The following is a 23,155-nucleotide window of genomic DNA, read 5'->3' as shown; positions in this document are numbered from 1 at the left end:
ATGATGCTTTTTCCATAGCCCCTCTTGGAATCTGTGCCTTATGAAGAAGCACTGGCAAACCGCCGGGTCCTTCTCAGCTCTACTGAAAGTCGAGAAGGCCTTGCACAACAGGTATGGCATCGGGAAAATCATGGTACTTGTTAAAGAGCATGAATATAAAATCCCCTATAAAAGGTTTTCATACACATAGAGCAATTTAAAAGGCTATGTAAGTAAACATGTAAAGTTAATTAACACATGCTAAAAAGCACCATAAGCATAATTCATTGAAAACCATTTGTTGATACTCTAAATAAGTCATCCTGATTCAGTTGGTGTTATGATTGCCAATAAAGTAATATCAGCACACTCTGGCCATGCTGATTAATTATTTAGGTACTAGATTTAAATGTCTGAAATAATAAGGAAAAAAAGGGGGGTGTGGCTAGAGACTCAGTGAGTTATTTTTATTTCCTAAATGGACAGGAATGAAAAATTTCCAATGCTCAATTGATCAGTTGAATTTGGGTGGCAGGTGGAGGTAGGTGGTATTATTTTTTTCAGAAGTTGGTACAAACTGACCCCAGTTTAGCATTCGCCAGAGATTTATTTACTTTAACACCTGGCTTGCTTTAGTTTTGGAAAAATTTATTTTAAAGAGAGCACAAATTTATCTGAGACAGTTTTTGCCTATGCTGACCTTATTTTCATTGGACACATATCACTTATCTTTTCAACATTAATTCAATAGGATGTTGAAGCTAAAAATTTAATCCACATAATAATTCCTAAAAAACAAAATTCCTGAGACAAACAGTGAAATGTGGAGTATCTTAAAAATTTATTTTAGATTTCCTTCTTATTTTATGTGAGGAAAGTAAGGCTCAAAGAAATTAAACAGCTTTTATCCATAGTAGCTAGTAAGTAGCAGAATGGTCTGACTTCAGAGCTATTGCTTTTCCCACTCTGCCATTGACCAGCTGCAGGCTAGTCTGATAAACACTCCGGGTCTCACATCCTGCCTCTCTAAAGCGAGGATAATACCTACCTTTCAGGGTCCCGTAAGGATTAATTGAGCCAATGAGAGGCGGTGTGATAGGGTGAAAAGAATCAGACTTGTGAGCCAGACACATGAGGTCCCACATCCTGGCTCTGTTTGTTAGCTTTGCAGGTGGTCGAGCTGCTGGGACTTCAAGTTCTCCTCTTTGAGACGTGAGAATTGTAGGACTGTTAGGAGGCTTCAGTAGGATACTGGCAGGAAAATATCATGAACAGTGGTACGTGGTAATTGTTCAACGATGATAGTTGGTAAAGCATTTGGAATTCACTCTAAGATTGTTTTTATTTTTATTTAATTCTCAAGCTTTCATTTGCCTTGAAAATTAGCTTTTTTTAAGCTTCTTATTGAAGCATAACATACTTAAAGAAAAGTATATAAATTATTAATATATTTCAGTGAATTTTCATAAGTAAACACATTAATGTAACCGGTAGCTAGATAAAATTTTTTAAAAAGAATATATCTTTATGTAAGGTATATACCTGTAAAAAAAAGATTGCCAGGACCTCAGAAACTTTCCTCATGCCCCTTTCCAGTTACTACTCTCCTCTTTCCCCAGAGGTAACCATTATCCTGCATTCTTTGTTCTGTTGCCTGATACTGAACTTCATATTAAATGAGAATTATGTAGCATCTCTTTCAGATCTGGCTTCTTTTGTTCAACATTATATTTATAATAGTCATCCATGTTATGTGTAGTTGTAATTGGTCCATTTTCATTCCTGTTGAGTATTCTGTCGTGTGAAAATACATAATTTATTTATCCATTCTTACAGCTTATGACTATTTGGGTAGTTTTCAAGTGTTTGACTATCGTAGGGCTGCTATGGGCATTCTTATACTTGTCTTTTGATAAACATGCATGTTTTTCTCTTGGGCGTATACTTAGAAGTAGAATTGCTAAGTCATTGAATACAAGTTCAATTTTCAAAGATCCTGCCAAACAGTTTTCAAAGTGTTTGTCCCAAATTCCACTCCCCGAAGCATTATATGATAGTTCCAGTTGCTCCATAAACATGTCCATCTTTGTATTTTCTGTCTTTCATTTTAGTCATTTGGGTGGTTTTTTTTGTGTGTTTTGTTTTTATTCATTTGGGTGGTTTTAAATTGCTTTTCCTTGGTTAATAGTGACATTGGATACCTTCTTTTTTATGTTTATAGTAACGTTCAGGTGCCTATTCAAGTCTTCTTTTCTCCTGTTTCTCTATTGGGTTGACTGTCTTTTTATCATTGATTTATAGAAGTTCTTTATATGTTATGGGTATTAGTCCACTGTTGGATACATGCATCTACCACTTTGTGGCTTTCCTGTTTACTCTCTTTATTATACCTTGTGATAAATAGAGATTTTAAAAATTTCATTCTAGTTCAATTTCTCAATTTATGGTTGTGCTTTTTGTATCCTGTTTAATAAAACGTTCCCTCTTCCAGGATCAAGCTTTTTTGTTTTCACACCTGTGAAGTAGTTTTGGTCTACATTCCATAAAGTATTTTTTTGGCTGGTAAGTTTTGTCTGCATCATCCTCTAAGGTGCAGAACTCTCTGTTGCTTTCAAGGTTCAGCAGAGTTTGGAGAAGATTTCTAAACTGGAGCAGGAAAAAGAACATTGGATGTTGGAAGCACAGTTAGCTAAAATCAAGCTGGAGAAAGAAAACCAGCGAACTGCAGATAAACTGAAGAGCACAAGTAGTGGGCAGGCGGTTGGGGTAGCCCAGGAAGGGGCCACCGTGGTGACCGCTGCGGGCCAGGAAGATGCGTCTGCCAAGGCTGTGCCGGTGCCCGTTCACAGCACTAGTTTGGTAAGTGTCTTCTTTTTTTAAATGGTAATTGGTGGGGATCCATCTTAGTGTTCAGTGTTAACCATCTAAAGTACATGTCACTTGATAACAGGAATAATCCATGTGCTCTAGAAGAAGCAGATTGGTAAGCAGGATGCCCCCTTCAAAAAAGCAACCTTATTAAATTCTCTTTGATTTTACATGTGAGACTTCCCCACGGTAAGGGCTGTGTTCCTGGAGAAGATATAGTAAGTCAGATTTAAGATGATTCTGTTTCTCCACTGCAACATTGGTGATATGGGGGTTATGTTTCTGACAAAGGACTAACTGCCTAACTTTTTATAGAAATGACGACAAATACCATTTTTAACCAATTACGTGGTGTATTCCTAGGTAGTATAAAGCTTTATGACGTATGTATAATATAGAAACCCATCAGGTTAGCTAAACTTCATAAGACAATATACTGACAAGTTATTTTGCAACTTTATATTTCTTGCTATATTTAATTGCAGTGATTTAGAAGGTGAAGAAACATCTCTGTTGGAATTATAAAATTCAGTTACATTGAGAAAAGTTTTCTGATTATATTTTTCTGCCCACTGTTAAAAAAAATTAGAAAATCTAGAAAATGAGAAATCAGGAAGGGAAGGGAAAAAAACCCTCAAAATTAGAATGATCTCATTAAATATATTTTCGTTAGCATTTTTTGAGAAATTTAAGGAGAGCTATGGCACTTTTTGACAGCCCTGTCCTAAGGCTACCCCTGTAGCTCACTGATGCTTTTGAACAGCAAGTCATGGTCCTTCTCACATTTCCCTTGCATCTGATTCAGAGCATACCTGATAGTAATATATACAAATTAACTTCTGTTTTCAAGATGTGTACAGACCTCACTGCACCTCAACAGTGTGAGAAACGTGGATTATTATTAGTTTTCTTAGGTGTGATAATGATACTTTGATTATTTAGGAGAATACCTTTATTTTTTGGAGATAAATGCTAAAGTACTCAGGGTAAGGTATCATCATATCTGCAACTTACTCTCAGATTGTTCAGGAAATATATACACACACAGATAAATTAAGCAAATGAGCAAATTGTTAATTACTGAATGTAGATGGTGGCTACATATGATTATTATACTTTTTTTTCTCCAACTTTTCTATATGTTTGAAAATTTTCATAATAAAATGTAGGGGAGGAAAAAAGAATGAAAATGTTTTAGAAAAGTAAAAAACATAAAGCAGACTTCTCAGAGCAGTGATTTGAATGGCTGCTATGCTCACTGGATGATCCTATGTGACCCCTGATGGCAAGGCCGAGTCTCAGCCACAGGTGTTGCACATTGCCTCTGATAGGGGAAGGTGACTGCCTAGAAGAACATTTAACAAACAGAGCAGAATTCTGACATCAGTTCGGGTACCATCTGGGGAAGTGCAACGCTGCCAGCACTCATCTTTGGACTTCCCTTCAGAGTCCGTTTATTGATCAGGTCAGACTGTTCTCCATTGGGTCTGATTTCTTCTTTCTCCTGTCTTCTCTCCCTGCTTCCCTGCATCTGCTCCTTCCGTTTTCTCCCATTTGCACTAACAGTAATTGGTGCTGGCAGGGAGTAACTATGGGAGCAGACCAGGGAGGGCACTGATGACAGTGATAGTAATTGCAGTAATCATATGCCAGCCACGGTTCTAAGGACTTTTCAGTGTGTTAACTCAGTCAGTCCTCACACAGATCCTATGAGATTGCAGGTACTATCATATCTTCATTTTATAGATGAGGAAACTGGTGGACAGAGAGGTAGAGTAACTCATCTGAAGTCACACACTTGGTAAGTGATGGATCTAGGGTTCAAACCCAGAACATCTAGGTCCACACCCTGTCCTTTTAATCAACATGGCCTTTTGCTCTGATGGGTGTCAGAAAATAGATCAGCGGACAAACGTATTTGTTTATGGCTTGCGTTTTTGAAGTACTGGAAGTTGGCAACACTGGTGTATTTGAGTCATTAATGTCAGTTGCTGAAAGTTGAGGACTGTCTTTTTATTTGAACATTTTCAAAGGAGAGCACAGTATTCTTACATATGTAAGTGAGAAAGATTTCCAGGGACATGGGAAACCTTTAGTACCAAACACTATTGGTCTGTGAGTGATGATGACTTTATTTGGGCTTGGTGAGTTTGGAAGTTGCTATAACTTTAAGTTGTCTGTCTGGTTAGCATGTGTGTGCTATTTCTGTCTGCATCTGTTAAGGATCTCTTTCCTCCCACCCACTTCATAAGGTGCTAGAAGAGTAATTTTCCTAGAGTATGTTACTGATTATGCACTCTATTGCTTCTAGACTTTTAGTGGCTCCCTATTATCTATAGGATATAGTCCACTCATTAGTTTGGCATTCAAGGTCTGTGAACACCTATTCCAAACTACCTTTCTTCAGCATTTCCCTGTACAAACTCAAACCGAGCTTTCTTTCCTGATAACGTTTTTTTGTGTTTTTGCTTCCCTGTATTGTTCAAGCTGTTTCTTTTGCCTGGATGCGTATTTATTCATAACTCCTGTCACCTACATACTCAAATACTTTGCCTTCCAACTCCTCGACTTTCTTGAATTCAAAACTCTTCCCATCATTAAGATACAGTTGAGTTGCCACATTTTCCATGAACCCCAGTTTTGGGCATTGTCTTTGACAGTCAGGATCAGAGAACCAAGACCTTGTTGGCCTCCTTGCATTTTTCACAGTCTAGTCTATATGGTGAATCTATTCCCGTCCCTTGGTTGCTTTCAGTCTAATGGAATGAGAGCCTGGATAGACATCTGTCCAGAGTGCTGGGAGATGACAGAGAAGTTGCCTGGAGGGCTTGGGGAGGGCATCCCAAAGGAGGTAACATGGGTGGGTTTCATAAATGAGCAGGAGGCCGAGGCAGGAGAAGAGTATTTCAGGCTGAGAGAAGGGTCTCCCCACATAATTCACTTTCTCTCCTGCACGTGGCAGATTCCTGCTGAAAATAACCTGGAGACAATAGAGAGAAAAAGGGAGGCTTTTTTTTTTTTTTGCCTTCCCTGATGTTTCCTTTTCAGCCTTTCTTTTTATCACCCCACCGCCCCCCCAACCTCCCATCCTGCCTTAAGTCAAGTTAAGTGAACTGAGTGTGTGTGTCTCCTTCTGTTGTCTTCCTCTTGGGTGTTGGAACAAAGTCTATGCCCATTTTAAAGTTAATTGACTAACAAAGGAAACGCAAAAGTCCCCAGAAGATTCCTTTGGTTCAAGCACTTTGGGGCTGAAAAAGTTACATCAGATAGAAACTTCTTATTTCTAACCCTATAGCATTGCAAAAGTTAAATGTTTATTATGTTTAATTAACATATCTAGGACTGTAATTTGAACATTCAGTCCCCTGTTAATTATTGTAATAAAAGGTAGGGACTTCTCTGGTGCCGGAGTGGTTAAGAATCTGCCTGCCGGGCTTCCCTGGTGGCGCAGTGGTTGAGAGCCCGCCTGCCAATGCAGGGGACACGGGTTCGTGCCCCGGTCCGGGAAGATCCCACATGCTGCGGAGCGGCTGGGCCCGTGAGCCGTGGCCGCTGAGCCTGCGCGTCCGGAGCCTGTGCTCCGCAGCGGGAGAGGCCAAAACAGTGAGAGGCCCGCGTACCGCAAAAACACACACACACAAACACACACACACAAAGAATCTGCCTGACAATGCAGGGGTCACAGGTTCGATCCCTGGTCCGGGAAGATCCCACACGCCATGGAGCAGCTAAGCCCGTGCACCACAACTACTGAGCCTGCGCTCTAGAGCCCGCGAGCCACAACTACTGAGGCCCGCGTACCTAGAGCCCGTGCTCTGCAACAAGAGAAGCCACCACAATGAAGAGTAGCCCCGCTCGCCGCAACTAGAGAAAGCCCATGCACAGCAAAGAAGACACAACGCAGCCAAAAAAAAGGATGGCAGTAACCTCAAGAAAGAAAAAGCACAGAAAACTACAAGTTTTCATGTTTTTTTTTGCTGAAATTAAAATGCACTGCTTAGGGCTTCCCTGGTGGCGCAGTGGTTGAGAGCCTGCCTGCCAATGCAGGCGACACGGGTTCGTGCCCCGGTCCGGAAAGATCCCACATGCTGTGGAGCGGCTAGGCCTGTGAGCCATGGCCGCTGAGCCTGCGTGTCTGGAGCCTGTGCTCTGCAACGGGAGAGACCACAACAGTGAGAGGCCCGCATACTGCAAAAAAAAAAAAAAAAAAAACACTGCTTAAATTCACAGAATTTTAAAATATATATATATTTCAAGTATAAAAACAATACATGTACGTTGTAGATAATTTAAAAATACAGAAGAGTAAAAGAAGAAAAAAATGTTGACATTTTCCTGAATACCCAACAACCACTGTTAACATTTTTTTCTACAAAATTTCATACTTGGTTGACATTATACTATATAAAATTTAAAATCTTTTAGCATAACATTAATAAACATTTATCCTGTTATTAGAAACTCTATGTAAACTTAGTTATTGATTCCGTAGTATTCTATATAGAATATACCTTAGTTTGCCTATGACATTGGTTATAATTTTTATTATTTTAAATAACATCTCGTTTTTATGCATAAGATTCTTTCTGCATCCAGATGATTTCTTTGGGGTATATTCTCAGGGTTAGAGTTATTGGGTCAAAAGGCATGAATGTTTTTAAGTTCCTTGATCTCTACTGCCAAATTATTTTCTCAGAGGACTGTATTAAACTCTCATCAGCGGCATATGAGTAAATGCTGAAATTATAAATTTCGCAACCTTTTCTTGAAGTTATATGATTCCATTCCTTTTCAGGACTGTTTGCTGTACCACATAACCCAGGAGTAAAGGGGATAAGGGGTAGATCCCATGCTTGTGATTTATTTTGCCAAATGTACTCATATTTGAATGTATAAAATTAAAATGATGAGTGTGTTACTGTAAACGGTTTTTCACTGAAAGACTAATTGCTATTCCTGCTTTAGTGTGTAGAAAATTATGGCTCCTCTATTAAAAAAGGTCTTATAAAAAAGTTCCTTTTACAGCTAGGTGGGCATAACATTCATATACTGCTCACAGTTCAGAGTAGTACTCTTGAGAATATTATTTAGAATCCATGAAAACTGTTTGTTGGGTGTCATCTCTGATTAACAGAATCCATCAAAACTGAGTTTCCAATAGTTTCCTTAACTTACTGAGCCCAAGCACATGCCCTTCCACTTTGAACAATAAAATGAATTCAAGAACCATGACTACTATCTGTTTTTGAACTCTGAATCCACAAAAGCAAGCTTTAAAAAACGTGGCGGCAGTTCAGTATGTCTATAATACATATACTTTTTCATTAGTTTAAATCTGAAGTTAATACTTGTTAATGTCATAATGATATTTCTTCTTTATCCTTTTGACCTTTCAGCCAGAGAGTTTGCTATTTGTGTTTTGCGTTTGGAATGTTTAGTTATTATGGTCACCATGAAACTGTCTTTAGGTCTCTTTGGCCGCTGCTTTGGAAATAAGCGTAGCAATGACAAGAAGAGTTAAAAACTGTTCTTCCGCTCTCTCTTCCCAGACAGTTTGTTGGGTTTCAGTGAAAACGGCTAACAACATTCTGATAGAGGAAATAGTGATGGTCACTATCCATTACTGCCTCATGACAGAAATCATGACTGTGGTTACTTATCTGTAGGTCCAGCTTCTTTGTGTTGAAAGATGATTGATTTGAGGGTAATTGTCTAGAACTCCACTGCTAGTGTGCTTGGTTTTTTGTTGCTGTTGTTGTTTTGTTTTATTTTTTTTTAATGTTGCTTATTTTATTTTTTTATTTTACTTTTTTGGCCATGCCATGTAGCCTGTGGGATCTTAGTTCCCCAACCAGGGATCGAACCCCAGGCCCACAGCAGTGAAAGCTCTGAGTCCTAATCACTGGACTGCCAGGGAATTCCCACAAGTGTGCTTTGAAACAGTGTGAACTGAGAAGAGAAAAACTTTACAAGTGTTTAAGCTATTGCGTTTGAAGTGTAAGCAATCTGTTCTAAAGCTTTTTTCCCTTATGTTCTAGATTGGGATTTTAACCAGGACGTCTGACAGTGAGGTAATGTGTGCTTAACATCATGTTGTTTGTTAGTAAACATCTTGCCACATGTTTGTTAACAAAATCCGGCAAAAGTCAGCTTCATCTAATTGCGTTTCTGACAATTCTAGCAAATGTGGATCCATGTTGCTTTTCTCTCTGGGTCAGTTTTAACTGTCACCAATAAATTACAGCCTGTCTGTAATTGTCTCCTTGAATGACTTGACTTGGCAGTTTGACAAGCTCTGTGGCATGTGGCAGGAGGCTGCGAGCCATTACCCTCCCAGTGGGCCAGCTGGCGAAGCAGGGCTTTTCAGGGCCTTGACCATCAGTGGGCTTGGTAGTTCTTTTCAGCCCTCAAGTGACTGAACCCAGGTCAGATTTGGCTTGTCAGATAGGTTTGCACATTTTAGTTTTGAAATATTACAAGATTTTGAAATATTACAGATATTACAAGCTCACAAATAACCATTAAAAGAACACTGAAGTCACTCAGCTTTCCAGTCAGTATGGTAAACTGGTAAATATAGTTCAAGTAAATTCTTTGATTTCCTTATTAGCCTTATACTTTAGGTAACCTTGAACTTCTGCATATATTTTTAAACTAAACTGAGTGGTGTGTTATTGCTAGAGTGACTAGTAGAAATCTAGTCTGGGACAAGGGCCATAAATTGTTCATTATAGAAATAGTTTAATTTGTTAGTATGTTTAAGAGTATAAGAGCTTTTTTAAGATAATTTGGGGGAGAAAAGAATGTTCAGATTTTTAGGAGTTCCAATAAATGCTCCCCTTTCACCTGTTCTCTTCCAGTTAGAGGAGGACGTAGAAGTCAGACAGATTGAGATTTTGAAAATTAGGTGTGTGGCAAATAAAAACTGAGTGGAGAGACATGACCCCATGGGTGGTGGGCGTCCCAAGACTTCACTTCTGCTTTGTTCTCTTGAAGCCTCAGCTTCATTGTGAGATAGGCAGGTGCTGAATAAAAGAAATTTGCAATATATATTTACCTGCCCTGTCTGAAGTTTCTCCGAGGGGTGGGAAAACTATGATTTCCCATCAAATTTCAAAGGAAAATGTAGGAAATGTCTTTTTTTTTTTTTTTTTTGCTAAAGTGATATTAATTTTGTTTTTTTTCCTCTCTCTCTCTCTCTCTCTCAGAACTGCTTCATTCCACTGGCATTTATTTATTGAGTTATGTGTGCTCTGTTTAGGCTCCAGATGTGGAATCTCGGGAAGACTTAATTAGAAATCACTACATGGCAAGGATAGTGGAACTGACGTCTCAGCTGCAGCTGGCTGATAGCAAGTCAGTGCATTTTTATGCTGAGGTGAGTGGAGAGTTAATTGGATCAGGTGGATTTTTCTAACCCTTTCAGGAATTAGGTCACTGTCCTGGCCTCCTGCTGTTCACTAGAAGAGAGAGGTCAGAGTCTGTGTCTGCAATATGGATTTGGTTAGAGTTCGTATAGATTGGTCCACATACCAACCAAAAATCTTTATTGCAGTGAATATAACAGGTAGCCTTTCTTATGGTTATGTAGCATGTTTTGGAGCATTATAATTATAGATTATAATCTTGTTTTAGAAAGTTATAGGCAGGTAACATTCATAGATCAAGGAATTTTCGTTTAGGGAAATTCAAAGCAAAGTATGCCTGGTTCTTTTTTTTTTTTTTTTTTAATACTCTCTTATTTCTAATGACAACTTGTGGAAATCAGTTTTTGTAAATGATAAAATGCAAAATGTAACCTCTTTCAACCTTTAAAAAATACAAAATCTTTCTTTTTGTTACATTTTCTTCTTCCCTCACCAAATAATTCATTTTCTTAAGAGGATTAGAAAAACACTATGCAAGATAATAAAATTATACAAATTCATTGATAAGAAGGGGAGAAAATGAAGGAAGAAATTACAGATATCAAAGAGTGAGAAACAAATGATAAGATAGAATGGATGTCGCTCAATATATAAGAATACCTGTAAGGTCTCTGACGGGAAACTTTTTATTAAAAGGTTAGTTATAGATGTTAGACGGAGAATTATAATGCTTTAAACTGTGAAGGAAATTGACAAAGGAAAGACAACACCCTTCATTGGGATGCGACTTTGTGATTTTCTCCTGTTTTACAGAGACGGAGAAGAGTTGATAGGAATCCAGTTGCTAGGAGTGGAGGGGGGCTTTGCTTCTTTCCTCCTGCTGAAATAAATGATGTGCCTAGCTTAGTGATGCATACCTGTTTGATAAGATGATCAGTAGTGATGGCTGTTGAGCTGTAGAAAACGGGGAGGACGGCAAGGTGGACGACTCACCATAGAACTGCTGCAGTGCTTACCATCCCAGCCACTCAGTGCACGCAGCACATCATGGTGGCCTGGTTTGGATCCCTAACTGCCTTCTGAATTACTCTCTTAGACTTGATTGTCATCCTCATGAGGACCCGTGCTTTGCAAAACTCTTTCCCTCTTTTTCAGGTTCAGTGCTAAGCATACCGATAGATGTGCGGTTAAAGGAGGGTGGTTGATTTGGTTGGCTGAACTTTCCTGAAATTCTCTTGTGAGGAGTAAAATGAGTAATCGGGGAATTTCTGAGCCTGTCTTATTTCCAAGAGATTTGCTTATCTTAGTAAATTCTTTCAGCACAATTGTGACACAAGAATTTTTAAATTGTTCTAGTTTTTCCTTGTCTGTAAACAGGAAGCGGTAACCCTCTGTACTACTTTACTGGAATGGTCGGTCTGAGCGTCTGATGTTGACATAACATTTGAACATGTCTTAACAGATCCTCCTTGTCAGTCTCATGGTTTATCAGAAAATTTAGTGATCCTTTTAATGGCACGCCCTCTTTGAACAGTAGTATGAAATAGAATTTTTCTTTTTTCTTCTTGATCTACTCTGTCTCTGGATAGCCTTGGTTAGAATCTCCAAAGACAGCAAGTGGGATCTTTGAAGTCCTGTACTCACTTTTTTTTTTCATCTGTTGAGTGGGGCTGTAAAGCTTTTATTGTTTCTGTTATATGGTCTCCAATAAAGGACTTAAAACACAAGAAAAGTATCTTAGGATTCATATTGCATGATGCCATTGATCACTTTTGAAATAACCACTTCCCTTCTCATCCAGTGTGGGTGTAAATGAATCCTGGGTAAATGTAGAAACTTCCGGTGGTTTTGTAGCCACTGGTCATCAGGCTAGAGCTAGGAAAAAACAGCGATGAGCTTGGGTTAGTAGACTTTTTTTCCCTTATTAAAATGATGAGAGTGAGGACCACATCTTTCTTTTGTGTGGTCCAGTGTGTGGTACAAGGCCTGTAGATATTCAGTAGATATTTGTGGAAGGAAGGGAGGAAGTACTTTCAGTTTGGGGGATTGTTTTCTAGTAACCTTCCCTGAAGTAAATTTGGTTTGGGGAAATGGTCCCTGGGATAATTGAATGTTTTCTGATTTAACAGTGCCGAGCACTCTCTAAAAGACTGGCCTTGGCTGAAAAGTCTAAAGAGGCACTGGCGGAAGAGATGAAAGTAGCCAGTCAGAACAACAGCAGACTTCAGGTGAGTTCATGATACCTAAGCAGTGTTAGTATGTTTTTTCATTGAAAGTTCTTGGGCCAAAAAAATCAGCATTTCCTTTCTCAAATGGTGGCATTTAAGCTTCTAGACATAACATTTTTCTAACCATTTTATTTCTAACTCATTTTAAAGTAACATCTCATTTATGTCAGGCAAGAAGTAGTTGTATTATTTATTGCTCTGACTTTATTTTAATTGTAAGTAGTTTTGCAGTCAGCATTTCTTTGAATAGTACTTATTTACCCGAAGTCCTTCCTTTTTCTCCTCCTTCCAGTTAATCCTTGTCATGGTGGGCGGGAGGCTTGTTCTGTTCATGTGACTCTGTTCCTTCTCTTTACTGTTTCATAAAACTGACATAAACTGAAAGGTAGGGCTGCAAAATATTCCTCCTTACTCACTGCTTTGTTTTAAAGCCTAGCTTCCAGAAAGCCCCTATTAAATATAGAAGTGATACAGGCAAAGAAATAATTCATGCACTTCCTCCTGGTTTCAGATTCGTTTATCAGATTAGCTAGGAGCACAGGATTAGATTTTAAAAGGTCAAAGAGAGCCCGAGAGCTGGAAAGAGAGAGGAAGGTGCTTCTTCCAGGGAGGGCCCTGCCTAGAGGACGGTGGGCCGTCAAGGTGTGGGGTAGTGGGGACGTGCCAGAGATCACCTTCCCCACCTCACCGAAGGTTCAGGAAAATCTAAGAGAATTGAGAGAAAGATCATATAGCCCACTTTTTTGTGTGTGACATCTTTATACCTGGCACAGAAGGAAACTTTTTTATTTTTGCAAAGAAATTCCGAACATATTTTGAAGGCTGAGAAAAACGTCTGCCCTGTTTCTTTTAACTTTGCTCTCTTGTTAGGCCTGTGGCTTAACCTTCATATTAATTGATCAGATAGGTCATCTTGATAGGTTACTTTTCAAACATTTTTTTCCTAAATTAAAAAAGCTTTAGAGTGGTATGACTAGTGGGGTTTTGCTTTCTCTTTTCTTTTTCCCTGGCCATTTAGGATGAGCTGACAACTACCAAGAGGAGTTATGAGGATCAGTTAAGTATGATGAGCGACCACCTGTGCAGCATGAACGAGACACTATCTAAACAGAGAGAAGAGATTGACACACTAAAGATGTCTAGTAAGGTAGGAGAGGAAGGGGTGTCTCTGCAATGTAATATTTAATATTTAATGTATTTAATACAAGGTATTTCATTGCTGTGTGCTTCAGAAACAAAAGGTTAAGAGATCTGAAGTGTTTATAAATCATTTCACTTGTCTTCTTATCTGAAAGTAGAATGAAGATTCTTTGATTGAGTTGTAAGTTGAGAGGAGGTCTAACCTCTGAGGCCCTAACACTGTGATCGTTGCTTTTTGGCATTTTGGGCATTTTTGGCATTTCTGCTACTGTTCTGTTAGTTAGGAGGATTCTTGGGGGGTTTATGATGGGGATTACTCTTATCTATGTGAATCTAAAATGGTGCTGTTGAAGAGTAACCTTCTTTAGCAAATTTATTCTCATACATATTCATATAACCTAGGACTGTTTTGTCCTTTTAATTCCAAAAAGTTCATAGATTTCATTTCCCATAAAGCCTCTGCTTGTCCAGGCTGGGGTCAGTAGATATTGGTAATGTTTTTGTGTTGAAGGGCATATCCACATATCATGTCTCTTTGTTGTATCATAATGTATATACCCTTACCATGAAAGGTAAGCTTCAAGAGGCCGGGGAGTTGGTTTCACGCATCATCTCAGATGCTTGGCATATTTTGGTAACTCAGACAATACGCTGCCACCAGCAGCTTGGATTTACTGTCTCCAGCCTGTGCTCTGAAATCCACTGCTGCCCCTTACCGATCTAGCAGGCATGTACTGAGTTCCTGCCGTGTGCTGGCTCTGGGGAAGACATAGAGATGAACAAACTATAGCTTCATTTTAGCATCTGCCAGTGGTGGTACAGAGCAGCATCCCGCTCAGTTGGTATCTCCTTGGAAAATGTATCATGTTAATGCACTAGAATCTGCGTTTCGTAATTTTGCTTCTCAGTGGAGTTTTGTGTTAATGTTTGGCCTCCGGCTGCTTCAGAGAATGTCTGTAATGCTTTTCTGGGACATCTTGTGATGATTGTAACCACCCAGTGTGGTTCTGATTCGGGTTCTCCAGTTACTTGTGCTTCAGGAACTTTAGCTTGGAGGTAGAGGGTGGAGTGTTGGGCCTCCTTTAACGCTTTTGGCCTCTTGATATTCCATCAGGGCAATAGCCGACTCATGTAGAAAGCACATGTGTTAGTGGGAGTAGTAGGAGAAAGCCTGCTTTAGCACCTAACATTTGAAAAAAAGTAGCAGTGATTATAGGGAAAGTTTTCAGGCCTCAGAGCTGCAGAAGGCATTCGGTTCCTAATTGAGAAGGGTTATTGTGGGGTATAGCAAAGCTCATTGTCCCAAAGGTAATTGTATTGCAGCCACTTTAGAAGTGAGGGAAGTTTTAAGCCCTCTTAGAACTTTTTAATCTAGTCCTTAGAATATCTGTCATTAATAAAACACCGAGTTAGAGATCCTTCTTCACTTTGTAGTTTCTGTTCTTAACCTTTCTTTGATCATTCTGTGGTTCCTATATTTTGCACACCTCCCCCATTTATTAGTCATTTAAATTGCTATGGCATCATCTTATGGCTGAGTTGACATGGCCTCCATTGGATACCAAGTAAACGTCCTAAAACCATTTGTTTGCTATAATCTTGCTCTTAATGTTTGTGTTCTGCAATCATTTCCTACTTAATGAAAAAAAGTATTTATATGTAATAGTTAAATGTAGGAATTTGAACCTCTCCAGAAAGAAGAAAAGTTACATAAAACTGGAAAGTCCAAATCTCCGTATGTGAGGGAATTGGGAATAAGTTAAGACATCTTCTCTCTAACTTGTTCTCAACTGGTATCTGATCTTCCCCTTGACAGTAATCATTACCATTGGGGTGTTAGTTGGCACATGTTCAAAATTAGTACCTATTAAGACCCTTTAAAAGGTGTTTATTTCAACAGCAAAGGAACATGTTCAGGCTAAAAGTTTTTATCAGCTTTATGAAATCATAAACTACATTGTCTTTGGAACAAAATGAATATTTGAGGTTTGATAAATCCAAGATAGCTTTCTTTTCTTTCTTTATTGCCTGTCCTCAGACCCCAGGGGAATAAGGTTCATGGACGGAGAAAGTGGGGAGAGTTAAAAGTAACAAACCGCTCTGTGATTCCTGTTCAAAAGTTAGCGATGCAAGGTTATCAGCTGTTCTCCCTCTTGGAAACTAAAGTTTTCCACAGTGAAATATGGCTTCCAGACAGCTTGGTGTCTAAACTGCGTGAATGATTTTTCTAGAGGTTGGCGTTCTTATTGTTGACATTTTTCTTTGCACAGGGGAATTCTAAAAAGAACAAGAGTCGATAGTTTACAGAGAGCTGGTTGGTGACTTCTTTGCAGAGCTGCTACTGCTGCGCGGAGCTGCGGGGCCGAGACTCCACGTCCAGGGCTGGCCGCCTTCAGGAAGCTGGAGTGTTGTTGGACCTAGTAAAGTAGTCAGTGTTGTAAATGGCCTTGAAGTATTTAAAATATATTTGTAACCAGTAAGGTAAATCCAGAATTTGATGTTGACAGTAAAACGGAAAACAGTACACGTACCATGGATATTGTAGGTTTCCTTATGCTGTTTTTACTGTGCACTTTTTAAAATTAGGCTTTAATTTCAGTATGTAAGAACAACAAATATTTTGTATATTTTCAAACTCAGTGATATGGTAATCAATTTGGTATCTGTGGAATAGGTATGTGTTTCTGGATAAAATGCTTAAATTGTCAAACTGTCATTAATTCTTACTGTAATTGAAAGCAGTTTCCAATTCTTTTTGAAGACTTGTTCATTCTCTCTCTCTCTCCCTCCCTCTCTCCTGCTCTCTCTGTCTGTTCTGGAGGGAGTGGGCCTTGAAAACTTCAGATCTTGTGGGTTTATTATCATTGTCTTCAACTCTTCAGTACCCTCTCTGTGTTGGAATAATAGCTTAAGGAAATTGATGTCAATAAATTCGTACTTATATCAAACTTTCAGTCTCTCTATGAAAATCTGATGAAGGAAACTAAAACTTACTAAAGTAAGCTTCACAAAATTACCAAATCCCAATTGATTTTGATATAATCTTTCTAATCCCCCAAATTGGAATAATTGTACAGTTAATCCTTTATTAAGGCTTTGAGTACCTCCCAAGGTACTTGTAACCATGCTTCAAGCAAGGACCCTGAGCCCTTTCAGGCTCCTCTTGGTTTCTTTCATAAACATTGTGTCATTTCAGTGTATATTTCACGGGTGAAATTTTTCCCAGCACCTCCATCCCCAAGTCTCTAAATATGTTGCTCCTTTCTTCTGAGTTTCCTGCACATGCCCATTTCACTCCAGGTCCAAGTCCCCAGGCTAGGTCCGCAGACCTGAAACGCCTTCTTCCTCACCTCCCTGCCTGCAGCTTCATCTCCTCTGAGCCTCTTCTCTAGGCAGTTGCTAGTCACCCTCCAAAAATGCTTTATTCTGTTTCACCTGAGAGCTCATCACCAGCTTCCCTCCGTGCTCAACATAAAGGCCAACTCCTTGGCCTCTGGGCCACTGTTAGAGGCAGACTCTGGTGGTTGTGCACAGTCCCCATAGTATGAAAGTGTTTGAATCCTGTCTCGGGGATCTCTGGGTCAGTCAGCTCAGTCCCATCCTCCCGGCCCTTTGAGTCCCTAGCCCCTTTGCCTTTTCCGTTTTCTGTGACCTGCTCATTTTAATTCTCCATCAACTGAACCAGCTGTTTTCACTGCAGCTGCACCTAAGTCCCCAAGCACCGTGCTGATTAGCTCCACCGTAAACCTAGAGTTTCCCGCTCCTGCTAGACCTTCAGTGTTCTGTAATGCTGCATTTGGAATTTCTGGTCCATTTCTGTTCCTCCTTTGGAGAGTTTGGGATGAAGGAGTGACCTCATCTGGCTTATGTTTTAGTGGAATTGTGGGCTGCTATGCTGAGAATAGATTGTAGGGGAGCAACGGCGGAAGCAGACAGACAAGTTGGGAAGCTACTGCAGTAGCAGGAGGCTGTTGAGAGATGATGGTAGCCTGGACCGTGCTGGTGGTAGTGGAAGTTGTGTGAAGTCTATTTCTGGATTTATTTTGAAGGGAGTGGATAGGAATTGCTGAAATTGCAACTCTTTCCCCCGTACACTTCTATTACTCTTCTCTGCCTTGTTTTACTCCTAATATTGGTTTGGCCAAAAAGTTCATTTGGGTCTTTCCATAACATCTTATGGAAAGGCCCGAACGAACTTTTTGGCCAACCCAATACTTATCAGAATCTAACATACCATATGCTTTTCTTACTTATCTTATTTATTGCCTGTTTCCAGGCAATTTATTGCCTGTTTCTTCTAGAAGATACAGCTCCATGAAGGCAGGGTTTTGGTCTAGTTTGTTCACTGCCATCTTCCCCTGTACCTGGAACACTACCTGGCATTCAGTGAGCATTTATTTGTTGAATGAACGTTGACTGGGCGGAATGTGGAGTGTGAGAGAAAGAGGAGTCAAAGGTGAAGCCAAGGATTTTGACCTGAACAAACCTGGCTGAGAGGGAGGGTCGAGCTAGCTTCCACCTGGTTGTGACTTAGCTGAACACCTGGGAATCACCTTGGATTGCTCCTCGCCTGGCACATCTCATTTGCTTATCTTGTCCTACTGAATCTTCCTGTCTTTGCATATCTCTCCATTCTAACCTCTCCTTATTCGATACCTTAAATCAAGTCCTGGCTCCCTACGGTCTGGATGACTCGTCTTCCTGTTCTCCAGACCTCCCGCCCCTTTTACCAGACTCTTTCTGAAACATATCTCTGCAGAGCTGTTTCCCTGTTGGAAAGAAGGCCTTCACAGTGGCCCCTCATTGCCCACTGGGCGCGATTTGGCTGTAGCGTGTACAAATGAGACATGTACGCTGACCGTCGCTCGCTTTCTCCTCGTTCTCCTCCAAGCACTCAGTGTACTCTCCCTCTGCCTTTCTGAAACTCCTCAGACCTCTGGGTCAGGAAGAGTTTCACTTTTCCTGAGACGTGGGCCTGTTTTTCTAAGTTCACTTCTCCTGAGACGTGGACCTGTCCTGTTTTCACATTTACAGAGAAAATGTGAACCTTGGGTTGCGTCCCTCTTGCCTTTGGTGGCTGGGACTTGTATCTCCTACCAGCCGTGAGCTGCCAGAGCTCCCAGACCAGGCACCTTTATCACCCTGCTTGGTGGCTGGTCCCACAGACCTGCAGGCCGTACTTGTGGACTGCTCGGCCACTCTGTAAGGGTCAGTGCCTCTGGGAGGTTTCCTAGGGTTCCCTGAGGGACAGGGCAGGACTGTAGAGGGTGCAGTTCGTTTCCTGACAAAATTGTCCCCTTTTAACTTAACTGCTAAGATCTTCACTCTCTTGGCAGAATCCCTTGCCAAGGCATATAGTGACCACCATTTGTTAGCCATTTACTTAAGTCAGGCATGGGTAAGACTTGACAGGACTTACTTCATTGGAACCTCCAATAATTGTATCTCATTGGTGCTATTACTGTCCCCATTGTATAGACAGAAAACTACGGCTTAGAGAGACTCAGCAGTTTGCCCACAGTCACACAGCTAGTACGTGTAGGGCCGGGACTCAGATCCAGGCTAGTCTGATTCCAGAGCATGGGTTATTCACTGCTGTGGTGTGAGCCTTTTACGTCAGGGGCATTCAGTTCTATTCCTACAGGCACTGTTGGTATATATTTGGAGGATAAAATATTAAAGTGCTCAGTAACTCCTATACTTCATTCAACTTTCCCTTCCCATGTCTTCATTAAGTATCCCTACCCCTTCTTTCAGCATTTATTTAGCTTCTTGGGCTAATGGCCCGGGTACAAGGTTTGCTTTTGACATGATTTTTTTCTTCTCTGACACTTAACTTTTTTATTTTCTTGAATTTTATTTTAGTTATTTTTTTATACAGCAGGTTCTTATTAGTCATCCATTTTATACACATCAGTGTATATGTGTCAATCCCAGTCTCCCAATTCATCCCACCACCACCTGCCCCCTGCAACTTTCCCCCCTTGGTGTCCATACGTTTGTTCTCTACATCTGTGTCTCTATTTCTGCCCTGCAAACCGGTTCATCTGTACCATTTTTCTAGGTTCCACATATATGCATTAATATACGATATTTGTTTTTCTGACTTACTCTGTATGACAGTCTCTAGATCCATCCATGTCTTGACAAATGACCCAATTTCGTTCCTTTTTATGGCTGAGTAATATTCCATTGTATATATGTACCACAGCTTCTTTATCCATTCGTCTGTCGATGGGCATTTAGGTTGCTTCCATGACCTGGCTATTGTAAATAGTGCTGCAGTGAACTTGGGGTGCATGCGTCTTTTTGAATTATGGTTTTCTCTGTCTGACCCTTATTTTTATTTATGTGTTCCCTGTTACACAAACCTTCCCAACTACCAAATTCTGAATTTAATAAATTTATGCCATGATGCTGCCCCTTCCTTATAACCCTCTTTCTGTACAACCTTCATTGTTATTTCTCTTTTCTTAAGGGAATTTTCTATAGCCTACACAAAACTAGAGACTAGTATGAGCCCGTATGTCCTCATCAATTCTTATGAACATTTTGTTAATCTTGTTTCATTTTTTTCCCCACAGTTCTTCTTTTCCTGGAGTATTTTAAAGCAGGCCCCAGACATTGGATCGTTTCCCCTGTAAACACTTCAGTTACGTATACTTTTGTAAAGATGGTGAGCGCTGACTTCTAAATCTGCCTCACCCATTTCATCATTCACTCAACAAGTATGTGTTGAGTGCCCGCTGAGTGCTCAGTGCTGATGAAACTGCGATAAGCAAAACAGACATGCTGGCTGCCCTTGAGAGCTTATAGTCTGCAACAAAGTGATCGTGAAAATGCATAATTACAAACTGCCATATGTCATCCATCCTGCCCTGGGCTCATCTCAGACAAGGCAGCAAGTGAGAAATAATACATAGAGGCTGTAACATCTTTTATTAAATGTCTGTATTTTTACCAAAGTTACAAACTCAGTTTGAGTCAGGCTGTTCTAAAAATACTTATTACAGGGGTTCCCTGGTGGCACAGTGGTTGGGAGTCCGCCTGCCGATGCAGGGGACACGGGTTCGTGCCCCGGTCCGGGAAGATCCCACATGCTGCAGAGCGGCTGCACCCGTGAGCCGTGGCCGCTGAGCCTGCGCGTCCAGAACCTATGCTCCGCAACGGGAGAGGCCACAACAGTGAGAGGCCCATGTACTGCAAAAAACAAACAAAAAAACTTATTACAAAGAAAAAACGAGGAAAAACAAAGTCTACTGCTCCTCCCCCTCATTTCATGCTCCCCAGAGAAAAGCACTTTCACTCACTGTTTTGGTATCTGTCTCCATATTTCCAAATGGCATGCTACTTTTGCTTTTCCAGTTAGGCATTATGAATTGACTTCGCAGTTGGAAGATGAGGATTTGTCTCTGTTTCATCTTCCTCCCTCTCCCTGCTACTCACATAGATGTACATGCTTTCTGTTTTCCTGTCTTCTCTTCAAACTAGTTACATCAGCATTTTGATTAGACCGATATTGCATATATACTTTAGTATGATTACTTAAATGCTGTTGGTAGCTGGGTCATGTAATGTACTATGATGATTTTTCCTTTCTTGTACAACTCTTTGTTTTCCCTGGAGTAAATAATTGCCTGTCTGTCTATCTATCATCTATCTATCTATGTCTTCCATGGTGCTTATCACTAATTTATTCCTAAATTCTCTCCCTGGTATATAACTCTTGTCTCAGTGTGGTCAGATTCAATTGGGTGCTTAGCTAAATTTATCTTCTTCAAGAAGTCTCTCCTAGGGAATTCCCTGGTGGCCCAGTGGTTAGGACTCAGTGCTCTCAATGCCGGGGCCCTGGGTTCAATCCCTGGTCGGGGAACTAAGATGCCACAAGCCGTGTGGTGTGGCCAAAGAGAAAAAAAAAAGAAGTCTCTCCTAGAGTCCTTCAATCTGCTCCAGGCTATCCTGCTTGGTCTCTAGGCCAGCAGCACTGCTGCTGTCTTGGGATCTCCCTGCCTCACCATCCCAGGCATCAAGTGTGTCCTGCTCTTAAAATAACTCTGTCTCATCGCACGAGCCTTTCCAGTGGGTGTCCTTTGCCTCTACGTGCCATTGCAGTGCCCTCTCAAAGAATCATCTATTCTGTCTAGGCCTCTTAAAGCATGGAAAGTGAAAAATGAGAGATAATTCTCAGTCTAGGCACAGAGTAGGAACTCAATTGGCTGAAGTCCACGTAGAAGCAAAGGAAAAAAATAAAAAGAAAAAGAAAAGGACTTTTAATTAGTCATTCATTGCTTCCTGGAGAAGACAGAATTCTCAGAACTTACTGAAACGACATTTCCAACTTTTTCTTCATTACATACTGCATGCTTCTTGTTGAAAATTTGGAAAATGAGGAAAAGTGTGAAGAGCACACATCTTTTTTTGTAGAGATTCAGCTATTAATATTTTTGTTTATTCCTGTTCTTTTTCATGCATATATATGTTTTTAATCAAAATTAGGATTATGTTATAAGAAATTCCAAATAAAGAAAAAGGGCTCTTTAATGAGATGCGATGGGGTGGGGAGGTAGGTTTGCTGGCTGGACAACTCCAGGGGGCACTTGTTCACGTTCTGTTCTGCAGCAGGCCTGGGTCAAGCGATAAGATGCTCCAGGCACAGCTTGAGAAACTGATAAATAGCACGTGTCTTGTTATGTCATTTTTAAACACCACCCCCCATTATGCTGTTATAAGCAGAACTGCTCACTTCCAAATTGATAAAACTGGATTCTCCACTGCTTTTGGTAAGAAACTGTATCAGTTATACTAACAGATACTTTTTAACAACATGACAACTTTCCAAGTTCATTGTCCACTAAAAACATAACAAAAATTTGGCTGCACTATTTCCAAACAAAAATGTGAGAAAAAAATAAGTAAAGTAAGGAACCAGTTAGCTAAGAAAGCCACCAAAAATTTGGAGCAAAAAGCTCTCTCCAAATGACCATGAATTAAAGCTTTCTTCGTAATAAAAATCCTCAGACAGAAAAATGTGCAGTTTTGTTCTATGCAGCATTGACCTTGGCAGTTGTTCCCAGCTCTTAAAAGGCTTCAAACTCCTCTATAACTTTCACATATGAAGATAGCACCTTGGTTGATGATGGCTAAGAAACCATCTGGCAGAGCCACACTGACAAGGAGTGGTCTGTTCTTGGAAAGAAGAGGAAGCTGTGTTCTTGGCTAAGGGCCAGTCCTCAGATACCATGATGATAAATGGAAAGCTTGTCAGTAAGCTTTGCCTGTGCCTTACATTTTTAAGCTGTTTGGCAAATTAGCTCCAAATCGGGAAATTAACTGGCAATCAGAGAATTAGAGCAGGAAAACCCATTACAGTTCTTCTACCTCTTTGAAAGAAAAGGTTATAGAGCAGGATTAGAATAACTGGTTTGGGAAAGGGAGGATCAGAAGAATTGACTCCTGGGTGGAAACATGCTATGCTAGAGACTATTGTCTGGCTTGTGGGTGTAGGAGCCTCAAAAGGCACCTACCCCACTTAGAACCTTTGTATTATTTGTAATGATCTCTGCTCCCTAAATA

The 23,155-nt window shown here is 40.3% G+C and overlaps 1 protein-coding gene across 3 annotated transcripts in view; it reads left to right on the top strand.

Moving 5' to 3' along the window:
• PPP1R21 (protein phosphatase 1 regulatory subunit 21) overlaps window positions 1–19,997 on the top strand; it is a 59,794-nt gene extending 39,797 nt beyond the window's left edge. For 2 of the 3 annotated variants that reach the window (XM_022573895.3, XM_022573896.3), the window contains exons 16-22: window positions 19–111; window positions 2,596–2,838; window positions 8,886–8,918; window positions 10,109–10,225; window positions 12,344–12,442; window positions 13,461–13,589; window positions 15,853–19,997. In XM_022573895.3, the coding sequence (XP_022429603.1) occupies window positions 19–111; window positions 2,596–2,838; window positions 8,886–8,918; window positions 10,109–10,225; window positions 12,344–12,442; window positions 13,461–13,589; window positions 15,853–15,882 (744 nt within the window). In that variant the 3' untranslated portion in view covers window positions 15,883–19,997. The other variant, XM_089922348.1, reaches the window with a different exon arrangement.
• The last annotated feature ends 3,158 nt before the right edge of the window (window positions 19,998–23,155 follow it).

Source organism: Delphinapterus leucas, chromosome 13 (genome assembly GCF_059928025.1).
Source record: "Delphinapterus leucas isolate spDelLeu-1000000601 "Yukka" chromosome 13, BTC_Dleu_Yukka2, whole genome shotgun sequence".
Taxonomy (NCBI): Eukaryota; Metazoa; Chordata; class Mammalia; order Artiodactyla; family Monodontidae; genus Delphinapterus; species Delphinapterus leucas.
This window is presented reverse-complemented; position numbering and strand designations above follow the sequence as displayed.